Source organism: Cetorhinus maximus, chromosome 26 (assembly GCF_964194155.1).
Source record: "Cetorhinus maximus chromosome 26, sCetMax3.hap1.1, whole genome shotgun sequence".
Classification (NCBI taxonomy): Eukaryota; Metazoa; Chordata; class Chondrichthyes; order Lamniformes; family Cetorhinidae; genus Cetorhinus; species Cetorhinus maximus.
The window spans coordinates 15,873,249-15,889,804 of record NC_135904.1 but is presented as its reverse complement, the minus strand read 5'-3'; the positions used below and the strand labels follow the sequence as shown (position 1 = coordinate 15,889,804).

Below are 16,556 nucleotides of genomic sequence, written 5' to 3'. Positions count from 1 at the left end.
GTTAAACTGGTATCATCCATACATATTGAAAACTTACAGGAATTTGATTTTTACAGGTTATGATTCTAAAATTCTGTATGCATTAAAAGAGAAACTGACTTCAAACACGAATTCCAATTGAATAAATATTAACTGAAACTCGACTGCTATGAGTTGTACCTATTACGATACACTATTCTGTTGCACTAAGCACAACAGTTGATTTTTAAAAAAAGTTCAGCAAACTTTAATAGAAGCACCAATATAGTTCTGTCAAACTGCACACCTCATTTATAGCAAGATTAAGGGATTCATTTGAGGCCTGGTCACTTTGTTAGTTGTTTTGTGAATGTCCTGGAAGCCTATGCAACACAAATAAGTCCATAATGTGGCAACTAACCTGTTATGCTATAAAGACTAGGTGCCCTGCCATTTAATAATACCTACATTATTCTTCATCACTCACTACACAAATTGGTTTGAGCAACAAGGGTTATGTCATTGAGCTCTTAGCCTTATGTCATAGCAATCCTGATCTCCTTCAGCTAGAAAGAGGACATTGTGGTAGTCAGACATTGACAATGCACCTAAAGTACTCTCTTTCTGCACTGGCATTCTGATATAGGAAGTGAGACGATTGGAATTACTTTGGTACCTGTATCTCAACAATGGTCAACACTGGGCCAAAGTACATTAATTCTCATACTACAGGTTGAATGCATTTCAGCTGGAGCAGTTTCCAGGAAATTTTAACCTAGAATAATTTCAGGACATCTACTTAGTCAGGTAAAATATGTTTTATTTGAAATTAATCAGTAACTATTAAGATTCAGCAGTGTAGAATGCTATAATTCTACCCTTTTATCATTAGTGGCACTTGTGAAATTATATGAATTATATGAACGTAGGATGCCAGTGATGCCAACTGCCATATCATATTAAAAGAGAACATACATATACATTTACATAGGGCACATAAAGTTAGAAAGATGAATGTGTGGATCAAAGACTGCTGTGGGAAAAGTGGATTCCGTTTCGTGGGGCCATGTTACCGGGGCTGGGGAAAGTGGGGGCTGTACTGTTGGGATGGTCTACACCTGAGCCATGCTGGGACTGGTGTTCTAGCAAGCCACGTAACTAGGGAAGCAGAAAGGGTTTTAAATTAAATAGTGAGGCCAAGAGATCAAAGTTAGGAAGATACAGTAAAACAATGAGTGCAGACAAGGCAAGAGAGAAAGGTGCTAATGTGGGAAATGAAAAACAGACCGCGACTGGAAGGGGAAGAGGGTACAAATCTAAGAATAAATCAACAGATAAGGTAGAGTTTACCAAAATGATAAAAGAACAAAACTAAAGGGTCTGTATCAGAATACACGTAATATTCGAAACAAATCAGATGAACTGATAGCGGAAATAGAAATAATAAGTACGATTTAATAGCCATTACAGACACAGGATGACCTAAATTGGGACTTGAATATTGACGAGTACATGACATTTAGGAAGGATAGGATGCTACAAAAAGTTGAAGGGGTGACTCTGTTAATTAATGATGGTATTAGCACAAAAGAGAGGGATAACTTAAGTTCAGGAAACCAGAATGTAGAACTGGTTTGGGTAGAGATAAGAAATGATAAAGGCAAGAAGTCACTTGCAGGAGTGATGTACAGGCCTCTAACAGTAACCATACAGTAGGATGGGAAATAAAGGAAGAAATAATGGGAGCTTGTCAGAAAGGCACGGCGATAATCATGGGGGATTTTAATCCACACATGGACTGGAAAAAAAATCAGATGAGCAAAGGTAGCCTAAGTTTTTGGGATAGTTTCTTAGAACAGTGCATTCCGGCGCCAACCAGAGGGCAGGCTATACTAGACCTGGTATTATGCAATGAGATAGGATTAATTAATTACCTTATAGTGAAGGCACCCACGGGTAGCAACGATCATAATATGATTTAATTTTACATTCAGTTTGATGGAGAGAAGAGTGAGTCTAAAACTAGTATTTTAAACTTAAATAATGGCAGTTATGAGGGCATGAAAACAGAGCTGGCTAAAATGAACTGACAAATTAGGTTAAGAGATAGGTCAACAGAGATGCAGTGGCAGACATTTAAGGGGATAGTTCAGAATATACAGAATAGATACATTCCAATGTGAAAGAAAAATTCCAAGGGGAGGGCCCATCATCCGTGATTAACTAATAAAGTTAAAGATAGTATCAAACTTTAAGAAAAAGCACAAAGATGGGTGACATGTCAGAAGATTAGATAGGATATGAAAAACATCAATCTGTTAGTCGTTCTTTGCTAAAGAAGAAAAAATTGGAGTACGAGAGTAAGCTAGATAGAAATATAAAAACAGATGGTAAGAGTTTCTATAGATACCTAAAAAAGAGTTAACAAAGTGAGTGCTGGTCCTATAAAATTTGAGTCTGGGGAAATAATAATGGAAAATAAGGAGATGACAGATCGGAGGGCCACTGCGCGTCATTCAGGCTTTCAGTTCGGCGGGCGCGCACTCAATTCAGCTGTGCGCCCGCCAAACTGGCAAAGACCTATTAAGGCCATTTAACTCTCAATTAAAATAATTAACGGAGCTGCCTGTCCAACCTTAAGGTTGGCGGGCAGGTAAAGAGCCCAGGCAGCCTTCGCATTTTTCATGGAACCTCATCCACGGGCGGAATGAGGTTTCATGAATGATTTTAAATTTTGACAAAAATTTTTATTGAAATCAATGCACATGTCCCAGCTCATGTGACAGTTTCACATGAGGGGACACATCTTAAAAATTTTCTCGCCACTTTATTAAACTTTTTGGACTTAAAACTTTGCATATTGCACAAAAGAGCGCACTCCCGACTCAGGCATGTTTCCTCATTTAAGGAGGATGCAAATGTGTTGGAAGCAGTTCAGAGAAGGTTTAGAACATAAGAAATAGGAGTAGAAGTAGGCCATTTGGCCCCTCAAGCTTGCCCCGCCATTTAATAAGAACATGGCTGATATGCCCCAGGCCACAACTCCTCTTTCGTGCCAGCTCCTCATAGCCTTCAGCTCCTTGATATTTAAAAAGAATCTATCTACCTCCTCTTTAAATACTTTCAGTGATCTAGCCTCCACAACTCTGAGGTAGAGAATTCGAGACATTCACTGGCCTCAGAAGAAGAAGTTCCTTCGCATCTCAGTTTTAAATGAGCATCCCCTTATTCTGCAACTATGTCCCCTAGTTCGAGATTCCCCCACTAGTGAAAGCATCTTCTCAACATCTACCCTGTCAAGCTCCCTCAGAATCTTGTACGTTTCAATAAGACCACCCCTCATTCTTCTAAACTCTAATGAATAAAGGCCTAACCTGCTTGGCCTTTCTTGATAAATCAACCCCTTCATCCCAGGAATCGGCCTAGTGAATCTCTTTTGAACTGCCTCCAATGCCAGTATATCCTTTCTTAAATACGGGGACCAAAACGGTACACAGTACTCCGGGTACTCACCAACACCCTGTACAGTTGTAACAAGACTTCCCTATTTTTAAACTCCAACCCCGTAGCAATACAGGTCAAAATTCCATTTGACTTCTTAATTACTAGCTGCACCTGCATGCTAACCTTTTGTGTTTCATGCACAACACCTCTGTGCTGCAATTTTTTGGAGTGTCTCTCCACTTAAATAATAGTCTACCTTCGACTTTTCCTACCAAAGTGCATGACCTCACACTTTCCTACATTAAACTCCATCTGCCAAGTTTTTTGCCCACTCACTCAACCTGTCTATATATATCCCCTTGCAGATTCCTTATGCCCTCATCACAACATGCCCTCTCACCTATTTTTGTATCGTCAGCAAACGTGGATCCATTACACTCTGTCCCCTTCTCCAAGTCATTAATATAGATAGTTAATAATTGAGGCCCCAGCACTGATCCTTGTGGCACTCCACTAGTTACGTCTTTCCAACCTGACTAGATTAATACCTGAAATGGTCAGGTTGTCTCATGAGGAAAGGTTAGACAGGCTTGTATCTGCTGAAGTTTAGAAGAGTAAGAAGCAACTTGATTGAAACATATAAGATCCTGGGGTTGATATGAAGAGGATGTTTCCACTTGTGAGAGAACCTAGAACTAGGGGTTACTGTTTAAAAATAATGAGTTGGCCATTTACGACAGATGAGGAGAATTTTTTTCTCTCAGAGGACCGTGAGTCTTTGGAACACTGAACCTAAAAAGGCAGTGGAATTAAGTATTTGAATACTTTTAAGGCAGAGCTAGTTAGATTCTTGATAAGCAAGGGGGTTATTGGGGGTAGGCAGGAATGTGGAGTTGAGGTTACAATCAGATCAGCCATGATCTTATTGAATGGTGGAGCAAGCTCGAAGGGTCGAGTGGCCTACTCCTGCTCCTTATTGGTATGTTTGTATACTAGCTTCAACTGAAAACAGCACTGTAAAAGAAACTGGCACAGCTACCAGTTTGAGATAACAGCTTGGCAGATCATCTTTCTCCCATTCTTGCAGCAGACTAAAATGTCAAAATAGCAGCTGAGTACACTTTTATTAAGTTTAATTCCATTTGTTTTGAAACAATTAACTTGTCTCAATGTAAACCACAAACATTCTAGTCCAGAAAATCAGTTGAAGTGTGGTACTTTTGAGTTACAGCATAGTTGGAACGATTCTGCAACTAACACATTCATCACAGGGCTAAAACTCTTGTGACTAGTACAATTTGTTCAGACGCATCATTATTTTCATTTCTGCCTCAGAACTCTTCGTGTTATGTGAAATTTCAGGGACCCAGCCTCTCCGCTTTGGGCAGTTCATCGCATAATGATATATAACTAACACAAAGATCCAGAATTCAGTTTCAGATTTGAACACTAATCAGTGCACTGGCACAAGCATGAAACCTTACTGGCTATTCCTCTCTCTTACACTGTACCAGCTTGTTGGCTAGAGGTTACTTGATTTGGAGCAAAGGTGATATATTTCACTGAGATTTTTCATAAAATTTACACCAAACCCTCTTTAAAACCAAGTAACATCCACATAACTGCAGATTTTGATTCAGAGGAGAATTTTGTCTGAATTGGACTCACTAAGTCTTTTTCTCCAACACTCCTTGGAAGGTTCCTCTTCCAAGAAATGATATAAGGAAGAGGTTTGTGTGGTCTTGGCTTACTTCTCATTTATCCATGATTAAACTACAATTTAAACTGCAATTCCCCATTCTAGATCTGCCCTTTTTAAGCAGCAAAGGTTCAGTCTTCTATCTTTTTTGAACATAGCAAAATTCAAAAGATATAAAGACCTTTCAATGACTTCGAAAAAAAATTGGAATAACACAACTATTCTAGATCAAAATATAACCTAAGAGTGGAACAGCTTATTTTCTGCATGTATGGTTCTGGTTAAAAAAAATATTTTCTCTCTTTTCCAATCTTGCCACATATGTGAAGAAACTACAGTTGAAAATATTGTATGATATAATTCATAATTACAGTCTAAATTTACAGAAAGTTAGCTGATAATAGCATCACCCTTAATGAAAATTAACAAAGAATTGCACTCTCTCTTTAAAGGAATAGTTGAGAGTAAGTGGGCATACTTACAAGTTTTCTTTTGTAATGGCTTACAGGTACTGGCTCAAAAATGCAAACAGTGTTCCCATAAGAAGCAGCAATCTAAAAATGACACAATTAAAGCTATTTATTCACTGATATCACATGGTCCTAGTCATGTGTACATAATAGAAGTCACACCAATTTCACACTTGGGTATGCATATTTTGAAATATCACTGAGGTTTAACTTGTGAAATAATCACACATTTCTTATATCTATTTGAAATTAAAGTTTCAATGATTCATCGTGCTAAACAGTAATTATTTCATTAAGAGAAAGAAAAACACCAGATACTCTTGTGTGGGTTTTTTGGTCATACTGTTGTATAACTGATCAGGAGACGATAGCTGCTGGAGCCTAAGTATGAGAGAACATGCTCATAAATACAAAAGTTTGTATTTATCTTGATTGGGTTGAAATGTAGCAAGCTGAAACTCCAACTCCAATTCATGGAAATACCATTCAATGCAGAATATCCATGCTGTTGTCAGCAAGATTGTGACAAAGTACTCCTACATTTTATGTCAAATTGTGCAGCTCATCATGCTGCTTTTAAGGAGCATCTTCTACCTGTTGCTCGCGTAGACAAGGCTGAACCACATACATGATCTATATGAAAACGCACCAGCAAGGGGGTGAATTCGAATTCTCTTTAGGGTACAGATGGGTCCAAGATGACAGAACTTGAGATGGAAGCTCTGATGCAAGTCAAGCCACTATGGCATAACTGTTAATTCAATACTTGAGCCATGCAAACATGCTATACTCCAGACGACTACACATGATCAACTAGTCATCTTGGTTTACCTGATGCTGGGATTCTGCACTCTAGAGTACACAACTAGCCGAAGGCTTAGTAGGATTAGTCCTAACTGTACAAAATGCAAGAAACTTACTGGTTATCTGCTCAGTTAAACGTCACCAGTACCCCTGCAGACATGTGGCCATCTCGCTGCCTTTTGCACACCCATAGTTAAGCTCTCTGGACCTAAAGGATGTGTCCCTAGAAGTTCAACTGGAACCCTTAGATAATGTTAAAATATTGCATATTTCTCAGATAAAACATAAGCATAAAATATACATTAATGAAAGAAATTTAATTGGGTTATGTGCTGCATTTAGTACACTTAGAACAGTTCTTTATACAAGGTAAAATAGGGTGCTAAAACCCCAAAATATAATACAACCCTCCATCAATACATTACGGCAAGTAATCAAATAAAAATATCATACCCTGCCTTGCTGAAGGGAGCATTCCACACACCCCACTTGGATGTTTCCATGCTTAGCACCAGGGATGATCTGAACACATTCAAAGTCACTTCCAAGAATTACCAAGTCACATCCTGAGGCATATGCCTAGAAAAGCAGAAATCACAAGGAACAATTAACTAACTAACCAACCTCACAAATGTTTTCTAACTAAATTAAAGCTTTACGAGATCAAAGGGGAAGCTACAAGTGAAGAAAGAGGATTAATTTAACAACAGGAAACAGGCTTGCTATGATAATGAAGCTAATCACAACGACCGTTCCACAATAGCAAATCACATTTAGTATTTACAAAACTTCCAAAAAATTAAATATGTTCAGAAATGCATCCAATGTATTGTTAATGGTATAATCAACACACACGCTAGTCAAACCCCTATGGTGTAGCTCACAGATAAAGATAAATGGTAGCTCTCTCCCTGCAGCTTTTCTCTCAATTTCTACTAACTCTACAATTTTTGTCCTTCAGTTGTCTCTCATGATTTCTTCTTTCTATCTTTTCACTGGCTTTCATGCAATTTCTGTTGTTCTCTCTGCTATAACCATTTTGCTAACAGTTTGCCTTTCTCTTTCTGTAACTACACTCTTCATTTGCTTAACCTCTATTGTGTTTCCCACTGCATCTGCATCCATCTGTTAAATTTTCTCTAAATACTAAGCAGGTCAAGCAGCAACTGGGAAGAGAAACAGAGTTACCTTTCATGTTGATGATCTAGCATCAATCTGAAATGTTAACGGCTTCTCTCCACAGATGCTGCCTGACCTGCTGAGTATTTCCACTATTTTTTATTTTTATTTCAGATTTCTAGAATTTTGCTATTGTTTTATGTTATTTTCTGATTTACCTAGCTTGCAACTTATACATTTTAAAAGCAGCTGAGCAATATTCAGCAAATGGCTGATCTGCCTGTTCTAAAGTTGAGCAAGGGTGCCCATTTGTTTAAAATCCATACCTTTTGCAGTCCACAGCAGCCTGTTAATGCTGGAAAGGATGACAGGAGGTAGTCTGAAACCAGGGAGAGTACTATTTTAGTATGCCCTGGAGTCACTGCTAATATGCCCCCAGGATATCAGTAAAGAGTCTCTTTGATTGTGGAAGCAAGATGCTTGGGAGCACCTTGGTAATTTACTGGAAAAGGCCAACATTATTGTGGAGTGAAAATAAAAATATGTTTTATACATGAACAGGCAAGTTAAGCACAAATGTTCCCCTTAGAAGAAATGCAATAAGCTTCTTGCATCATTAGATTTGCCTATTACATAGTTGCTAACTGTTTGCAAAATATCTAATCTTCCCATCATTAATAATTGCATAAAATTGAACTATAAATTAATCTGGCATACAAGTGATAATGTTATACACAACCCCAGTAATTTTATACAGCATACGAAGACACAAGTAGCACTGTACCAAAACACAAATACTGCTTCTTATCCAGATCTCTTGCTTTGCCAATTTTATACAAACTGTCAATAGGCACAGTGCTGTAGGGACCCTTGGCAGCAGGCCATGGTAACTAGTTTTACAATTTTCTTCAGACCAAAGACTGCTAAGTAAATTTACAGTCAATAAGTTGTAAACCTTACTCAAAAGACTTCTTAGGGCCCATTCAGTAGAAGTCTACAACATTAATTCTATGTCAGGTTATGCAATACTGTTATTCAGGAATGAGGTCAGCAATACGAGGGGCTGGAAAATAATCAATATAACTGATGTGTTTGGAATATAAAACCTGCATTTAATAAATCCTAACTATAATTCAAAGCAAATGGGGTACAAGCAAACATCATATTCCAAATAAGAAATTAAAATGTGCTTTAGTATGTGTTAAGAAGGTATGTTCATTGTCAAATATTGATTTTTATCCATCAGTTGGAAACAGAAATTGGACTTTTTAGAAGACAGATCGTCTGAAACAGACTAAAGCGATTTCAACTTATATTAAGGTAGATGACACTAATTTACAGTCACATATATATATAAAAAACAGTATTCAACAGCTGAAGATGAACCACTCAAAGGTTAAACTGCTTGGTCAAAAAGATCTTGAATTTTAACTTAGCTCTCCAGACGACCTAATCTAGTTATATTTGGAATAGATAATCATGCCTGAATTACTGGCAGTTGTAGAGGGATCATATAACTAGGCCAAATCCTTCGTTTGGTTTAAGCACGAGTTTCTGAGCAGAATTGGATTAGCAGTTGAGCTAAGTGGAACTCCTGCCTGCCTCTCTCCAACTAACAAGTTTGGACCCTGTCTATTAATTTGACTTTGTCTCCATTCTGCAGTAGACAAGAGTTTTTAAAGTAAAACTAAACTCCACATCTGTGCCGCCAGGGGAACAGCCAACTCCGAGCTCTACATTTTTAAATTGGAAATATCAAGACCATCAGATTCAGCCTGAAGCCAGTAGAGACTCTAGACTACAAGCTGTGAACTTGTTTTATTTCTCACAGGCTCTAATTTGGCCAGTCTATCCTCTCACTCTGTAATCTGTATGTGTGCGTGGATTTCGAAAGCGAGTGTGTGTGCGCGCGTGTGCAAGTCGAAGCATATATTATTTTACTCAGATCAATTTAACTATAATAAAACTAACTTCCTTCTTTGTTAAACTCAAGAAAGCCTGTCCGATTGGTTCTTTTACGATCGCAGTGTGTAAACAGTTAAGTACTCACTGAATTGGTCTTTTCAAACAAAAACCCTGTGCAGTCAAACAAGGAGGGGAAAGGGGTAGGCATTCGACCCCTCCTCATCTGGTCCTAACAGTATGTGATAGACAACATCCTCAAAAATATCAATACAATTTACAGAGTCAGGCGCACTGCTGCCTTTGAGACTGTCTGTGCTTCCTACGTGCAAAGTTAACATTGCTGCAGGCAGTTAGACAGACAACCAACATTAGAAACAATATAATCAAATTCAGCACTACACATTAAGCTGCACTATCCATTGAATCAATTCCTCGCACAGAGCACTTGAAATTTCTTTTAAACGATTGTGCATAATAGATAACTAGTAGCGGATGGGGGTAAGAGGGAAGAAGCTGCCCATTTAGTGCGAAAAACACTCATTGGTGGACATCAGGTGTCTTGGGTGTTTAACCAGAGTAAAAAGGACAGCACCAATGTTTGTATTTTAAAAATGCACATAAATTTTAAGAGGCAAGACAGAATGATAAATGCTAGCAATATATCCTTTCAAAGTGCTGAGTGAAATACTGAGTAACAGCTTTAATGCTCCACATCATTTCCACACTGATTTCAATTCAATTCTCTTGCATTAATATCAAATTCCATTTGGCATTAATAACACCGCAGGTTAAGGACACTGACACAGCTGCACAATAGCAACTACAATTCTGGCTGCATTGTTATCATAGGATCAGGTGAGATGATCTCTCTCTCCCTTCTTCAGGGCTCCTATTCCTCAAGCACTTTTCCAACAATCTTCAACATCTATTTGCACCAATGAAAATCAATATGTGACGACAAGCCCATGAGCTAAATACTGCAACTGAGGAAGGTTCACAAACTTCATTGAGTCATGGTGGATGGATACCACCACAGCTTATCAATCTCAGTTATTCAGCGTAACTTTGAACTTCAGTGGAGTGTAAATAGAAAGTAGTTGGATTGTCCACCCATTATGCATCCTGCTCAATTTTACTTTCCATTGTGGTCAATTGATTACCGCCCAACCCTGCCAAAGTTGAAAGTTCTGCTCATTAACTTTTCTAGCAAGCAAATGACCCAATTTTCAACTCACAGGGCAACTCAAGGGCAAAGGCAGCAGATAAATGGGAACACCCTCACCTCCAAACTCCCTTCCAAGTCACACATCATCCTCACCTGGACGTATATCATTTTACCGGAATTATTGTTGGGTCAAAATCTTGGATCTCCCTATCTAATGGTCCTGTAAGAGTACCTTCACCATGCTCAATGCAGCAGTTGAAGGCGGCAGTTGCCACGATCTTCAAGAAAAACTTTTTTTTTGTTCATTCATGGAATGCAGCCATCGCTGGCTAGGCAGGCATTTATTGCCCATCCATAATTGCCCTCATGAAGGTGGTGCCAAGCTGCCTTCTTGAAGCGCTGCAGTCCCGTGGTGTAGCTACACCCCCAATGCTGTTAGGGAGGGAGTTCCAGGATTTTGACCCAGTGACAGCGAAGGAACAGCGATATCTTTCCAAGTCAGGAGGGTGAGTGGCTTGGAGGGGAACTTCCAGGTGATGGAGTACCCATCCATCTGCTGCCCTTGTCCTTCTAGATGGTAGCAGCCGTGAGTTTGGAAGATGCTAAGGAGCCTTGGTGAGTTCCTACAGTGCATCTCGTAGATGGTATACACTGCTGCTGCTGTGCGTCAGTGGTGGAGGGAGTGACTGCTTGTGGATGGGGTGCCAATCAAGCGGGCTGCTTTTTCCTGAATGGTGTCAAGCTTCTTGAGTGCTGTTGGAGCTGCACTCTTCCAGGCAAGTGCAGAGTATTCATCACACTCCTAACTTGCGCCTTGTAGATGCTCGACAGGCTTTGGTGAGTCAGGAGTTGAGTTACTCGCTGCAGGACTCCGAGCTCTGACCTGCTCTTTTAGCCACAGTATTTATATGACTAGTCCAGTTCAGTTTCTGGTCAATGGTAACCCCCCCAGGTTGTTGATAGTGGGGGATTCAGCAATGGTAATGCCATTGAATGTGTTGGGGCGATGGTTAGATTCTCTCTTGTTGGAGTGTGTCATTGCCTGACACTTGTGTGGCACGAATGTTACTTGCCACTCGTCAGCCCAAGCCTGGATATTGTCCAGGTCTTGCTGCATTTGGGCATACTTCTAAGGATGGACAATAAAATTGTGGGATTGCCAACAATGCCTCTATCCCAAGAACGGATTTTTAAAAAAGGATGAGCTGAAGCTTACAGGGAGGTGAGGATAAGAAGCCAGCTAGGGGAGCATTGGAATAGTTGATAATTGAGCTGAGGTAGGGATGTATTACACGTGTAGATAGATATATCTTTAATAATGGAAAGGAAGATGGGATTGAAAGCTCTACTCAAATAAGATGCTGAGGTTGCAGACAGCCTGATTCAGCATGAAAAATGATCTTGAGTTTGTGGCAGGTGCTGAAGACAATGGTATTGGTCATTTTAAATGTTTATTTGTAGGAAATAAAATCTAATCAAAGACTGAATGTCAGGCAAACATACTCAAGATACAAGTGGCTGTGCAGGAACCGAGGAAACTAGTGGAATGGTTTAGCTAGGTTTCGTTAGTTACGCAGAATCTACAGCACAAAGCCATTTCGGCCCAACAGGCATATGCTGGCATTTAAGCTCTATACCACCTTCTCCCATCCCTCTTTATTGAACTTCATCACTATATCTTTCTATCCTTTACTCTCATGTGTTATTTACCTCACCTACTCCCTGCAGCAATGCATTCCACATTCTTACCAATCTCTGGGTAAAAAGGCTTCTTCTGAATTTCCTATTGAATTTGTTATTATCTTATATTTATGACCTCTAGTTTTGGGCTCCCCACAAGTGGAATCATTTTCTCGATGCCAAGCCTAGCAAACCCCTTCCTTATCTTAAGGACTGCTTTCAGATCAACCCTCAGCCTTCTCTTACCTGGAAAAAAGAGCCTCAGCCTGTCCAGCCTTTCCTAAAAAGCACGTATTCTCAGTTCTAGTATCATCTTTGCAAATATTTTCACACCTTGATCAATACTTGTTTTTTATTTGTAGACTGAAACTTAGCATAATAATTCAAGTATAGTCTAACCAAAATTCTATACAAGTTTAACATAACTTCTTTACTTTTCAACTCCATCCATCTAGAAATGACAGCAGTGCCTCGTTTGCATTTTTAATGGCCTTATTTAATGTTCATCCTAGTTGCCCAAATGCAATTGTGTGCTTGCTAGGCCACTTAAAAAACCAATCAAGAGTCAAAAACACTGTCATGGGACAGAAATCAACATAGCTCACACAGCAACAGGATTGGAGGTTTTCTTTCCTAAAATGACATTAGTATGCCAATTGATATTTTATGACAATCTGACAGCTTCATGATCATTGTTGCTGATATCAGTCTTTTATTTGCAATTTTTAAAGCTCAATTCAAATGTTCAAGTTGTCATTATGGGATTTGCACTGATGTTCTCTATTATTTGTACAGATGGCTATTTCTTAGCCAAACTCATGAGACACCCCAACTAAATCTAGCTTAGATTTCCAGGAATTGTGGATGAGCTTCCTTTTTAACCATCAGATACAGACTCTGAACTGAATTATGCTGGATACAAATAAGGTTCCAGACTGGGCTTGGATCACTTTGTTGAACCTGTCTGCCCATCAAGAAAGCAGACTCATGACATGCTAATCCAGAACAAGTAGTTTTTAATCAGCTTTGTTAGGAAATAAGACACAGTTACATCAGGTTTGTAGCACAGAAACAAGCCATGCACCCCAACTGATTTATGCCAGCATTAATGCACGATACAAGCCTCCTCCCACCAAACCTAATAATAATGCCATCAGCATATTCTTCTACACCTTTTCCCTCTTAAAAGCTTGCCTGCCATATGTCTGCACTACATCGCTAAAGGGTAGCTAGCAGCTAATGAAGAGTAGGAAACAAGAATAGATCCCCGAGGGACTCCCAATGCCATGATGCATAGGTGGTGTTATGATCCTAGGCAGACCCCCACGTTTTCGGTAGGATCCGGTTAGGGACCAATAAAGCTTTGTTTAAAGTAGACAAAGTCTGAGATTCAAGACACTTACTTAAAGAATAAAGCCACAAGATTCCACGGGTTTTAATCAAACAAAAATAAACTTTTACTATGCAAGTTATTTACAATATCTACCGTATACTCTAATATTCAGGGTTAATAGGAGGTACATATAAATTAACAGACAAACTGCAGTCGAACACACCACACTGTAAAATAAATGGCAAATGCAACCAAGACAGATTCCACAGATTTTTCAACAACTCACCCAGACGTCTGTAAACATGGAGTCAATCCTTTTCATTGAAACTCTGACTCTCTCACCAGGGATTGCAGTCTGCATCTTCGAAGATCTCACCTTGGAATTCTCTCCAAAAGTTACTTCAACTTGGACAGCGCCAACAATGTCCCACCTCACATGGTTTCAATCTTGTCTTCCAAGACTCAGTTCCCCTGGATTCCCAAGTATGCACTCAAGCACCGACTCACAAACACAACTTCAGATTTTTGGCTACATTGAGCAGGATACTACTACTCCAAAGGGTACCTTCATCCCAACAGCCTGCAGCATGGAGTCATCAACCTTCTGCTGCCTTCATAGATCTTCAGGACTTCTCCTGAGATCTCTTCACTTAAGGTCTGCCAATCACAGCCCTTTTTCTGCTTGAAGCCACTTACTCTGCTCTTCTTTCTTCCTAACTTAACTGGGGCCTAGCCCTTTGGGACCTCTCCCTGAACCCTGCCTGGGACGCTTCCCTTCAATGACGCTCCACTCTTGGTCATATGACCCTGGTTTTTGCACTGTTTTATTCCGTTTTTCACAGGGCACGTGGGGCCCATCTTCAGCCCTAAGAACTTAAAAATGATGAATTGCACATGTGCATCCCTGCATATGCACAAAACTCCAAGGTCTGTTGGGACTTGGAGTTCCCAAGCTCTGCTCTTGACAAGAATGTAAGTTGACTTTTGTAACAGTGGATAGAGAAGACATGCCTAGAGATCAATTGGATAGATGAGTGGAACGAACCAAGTAAAAGGGGGAGTAGCTGAACGAATAGTCTCTACCTTGGTAACAAAAGTGTGTGGGGAGAGGGGCTTTAGATGGTTTGCAATGGAGGAAAGATGTCAGTAGCTATATCTGCTCTCAAGGTTAATCCTAGGGTAATGGACAGTTTTGGCAGAGGAGTATGAGTAGAGCTTGAAAAGAGGGAATGTGAAACAATGCTCATCATTTCATTTGATCTTAGTATTATATCAAAGAACATTTTACAGTATGTTGGGAATTACTGAAGACTACAGGTACAGTGTCTCACAACTGGCTATTTGAGAACAGCGATGTCTGAAACCCAGACATTTTTTTTAAGCTGCCATGCATGAATTTTTATTATTATTATACGAATAAAGTAACTTACCAGCTTGCTGGGCTAGGTGCTGCATTGGTGTGCTCTGAGTGCTCCAAGTGACCCTTGACTCAACCCAGCCCAAACCGCCTGACCCGAAAACTGGCGAGATTCGAAATCCGGCATGGGCTCAGTCTTAAGGTTGCCGGTTTTGAGACACTATTCCTGCTTATGTTTTATTATTTACATAACCGTACTCGAAAGAGATTTCAAGTTCAAGGTGTTTCAATGTCACTGTTACGATGTGGCAGATGATGTGTGCCAGGCGGACCAAATCCTCAAGGGAAATTTGGCCATGCTATCACAACAGTTTTTCAATTTGTATTTATTACGAGAAGATATGTGCACTGATTCCGAAGTAGCAATGAGTCCACCAAGAACTTTAGCGATTTTAAAAATTAAATTAAAATAGTTATTAACAAAATAAAAGATTTCAAGTATGTACATAAGACTATAATTATTACTCTAACAAATCCTAAAATTAACCTGACTCCCAGTTACACACCCACTTTAAGGCAACAGTCCAAAATAGATTTTAAATTTCAAAGGAAAAACAGCAAGTTAACAGTACCCACTTGACAGTGGAATTCCACATGGTTTTCTCCAACTTTAGTTACTAGACACAACAGACTTATGCAAAATGGCTGGAGGCTTCTTCAAGGCTGTTTCACACATACCTGTTAGATCTTACATGGCCCCCCAACATCGCCTTTCATTCTCCTTTATATATGATTCTCTCTTTTTAATATGTAAATTCCATTGTTCCATGTGTCTTTGGAGCTGTACCTTTCCCATAATATAAAAACTTTCATGTTGCCAATATTGTTAGTAACCTTTGGGGAAAATAAACACACTCCTTAGCCTTGCTTATCTGGCTAGCTGTAAACAGACTAACATCCCTTTGAAATCCAAACAATCCTTTCACTTATCTACAAATGCAAATTTCCTTCACACCTTACATGCTAAGACAGCATGCATGTTTACTCATTAGCATTTCAAGTACATTTCTACACCTAGCTTCTTGATAATTTCAAGCTTGTAGTTTACCTCACTTCAAATGTAATTAAAGCACGCAGACAGAACCATCTACGCTCACCCTCATGAACCTACTTTACAACAAACCAGAAAAATATTATGAAAATTATTATACTTTCGTAACAGTCAGTGTGTGATGACTGTTACTTTGAGATCAGTTTGACTGAGTAGGCGGGCAAGTGATTTGTTCAATGAATGTGTAGCTAGTGCAGGGGAATAAATTCTAGGGGAGGAGTTTCCTAGGAAATGATTGTATGAGGGGTTGGCTGGATACAAGCAGCCACAGAAGCCCTTGTGTAAATAAAGTTTGTTTTATTTGACTAAGAAGCATCCCAGAGCATGTGGGGAAACATTTGGCGACGAGGGAAAACTATCCTGGCACTGTATCCCACCTGCATCTGTGAGTATAATGTTTAATCTACGGCTGTGAATAGGAAATTACATTACTCACCAAGATGCCTCTTTTCAGCCAGATAGACCCATTCGACACCTATGCAGAGGAATGGGGTCAAAACGTCGAGAGCAT

At 39.5% G+C, this 16,556-nt stretch overlaps 1 protein-coding gene across 4 annotated transcripts in view; it reads right to left on the bottom strand.

The window, feature by feature from the left end:
* The window catches only part of dmxl2 (Dmx-like 2), a 157,972-nt gene that overhangs the window by 124,127 nt on the left and 17,289 nt on the right, over positions 1-16,556 (bottom strand). For all 4 annotated transcript variants that reach the window (XM_078530216.1, XM_078530217.1, XM_078530218.1 and 1 more), the window contains exons 2-3: positions 6,829-6,954; positions 5,584-5,655 (exon numbers count right to left, since the gene is read on the bottom strand). In XM_078530216.1, the coding sequence (XP_078386342.1) occupies positions 5,584-5,655; positions 6,829-6,954 (198 nt within the window). The remainder of the gene's footprint in view (positions 1-5,583; positions 5,656-6,828; positions 6,955-16,556) is intronic.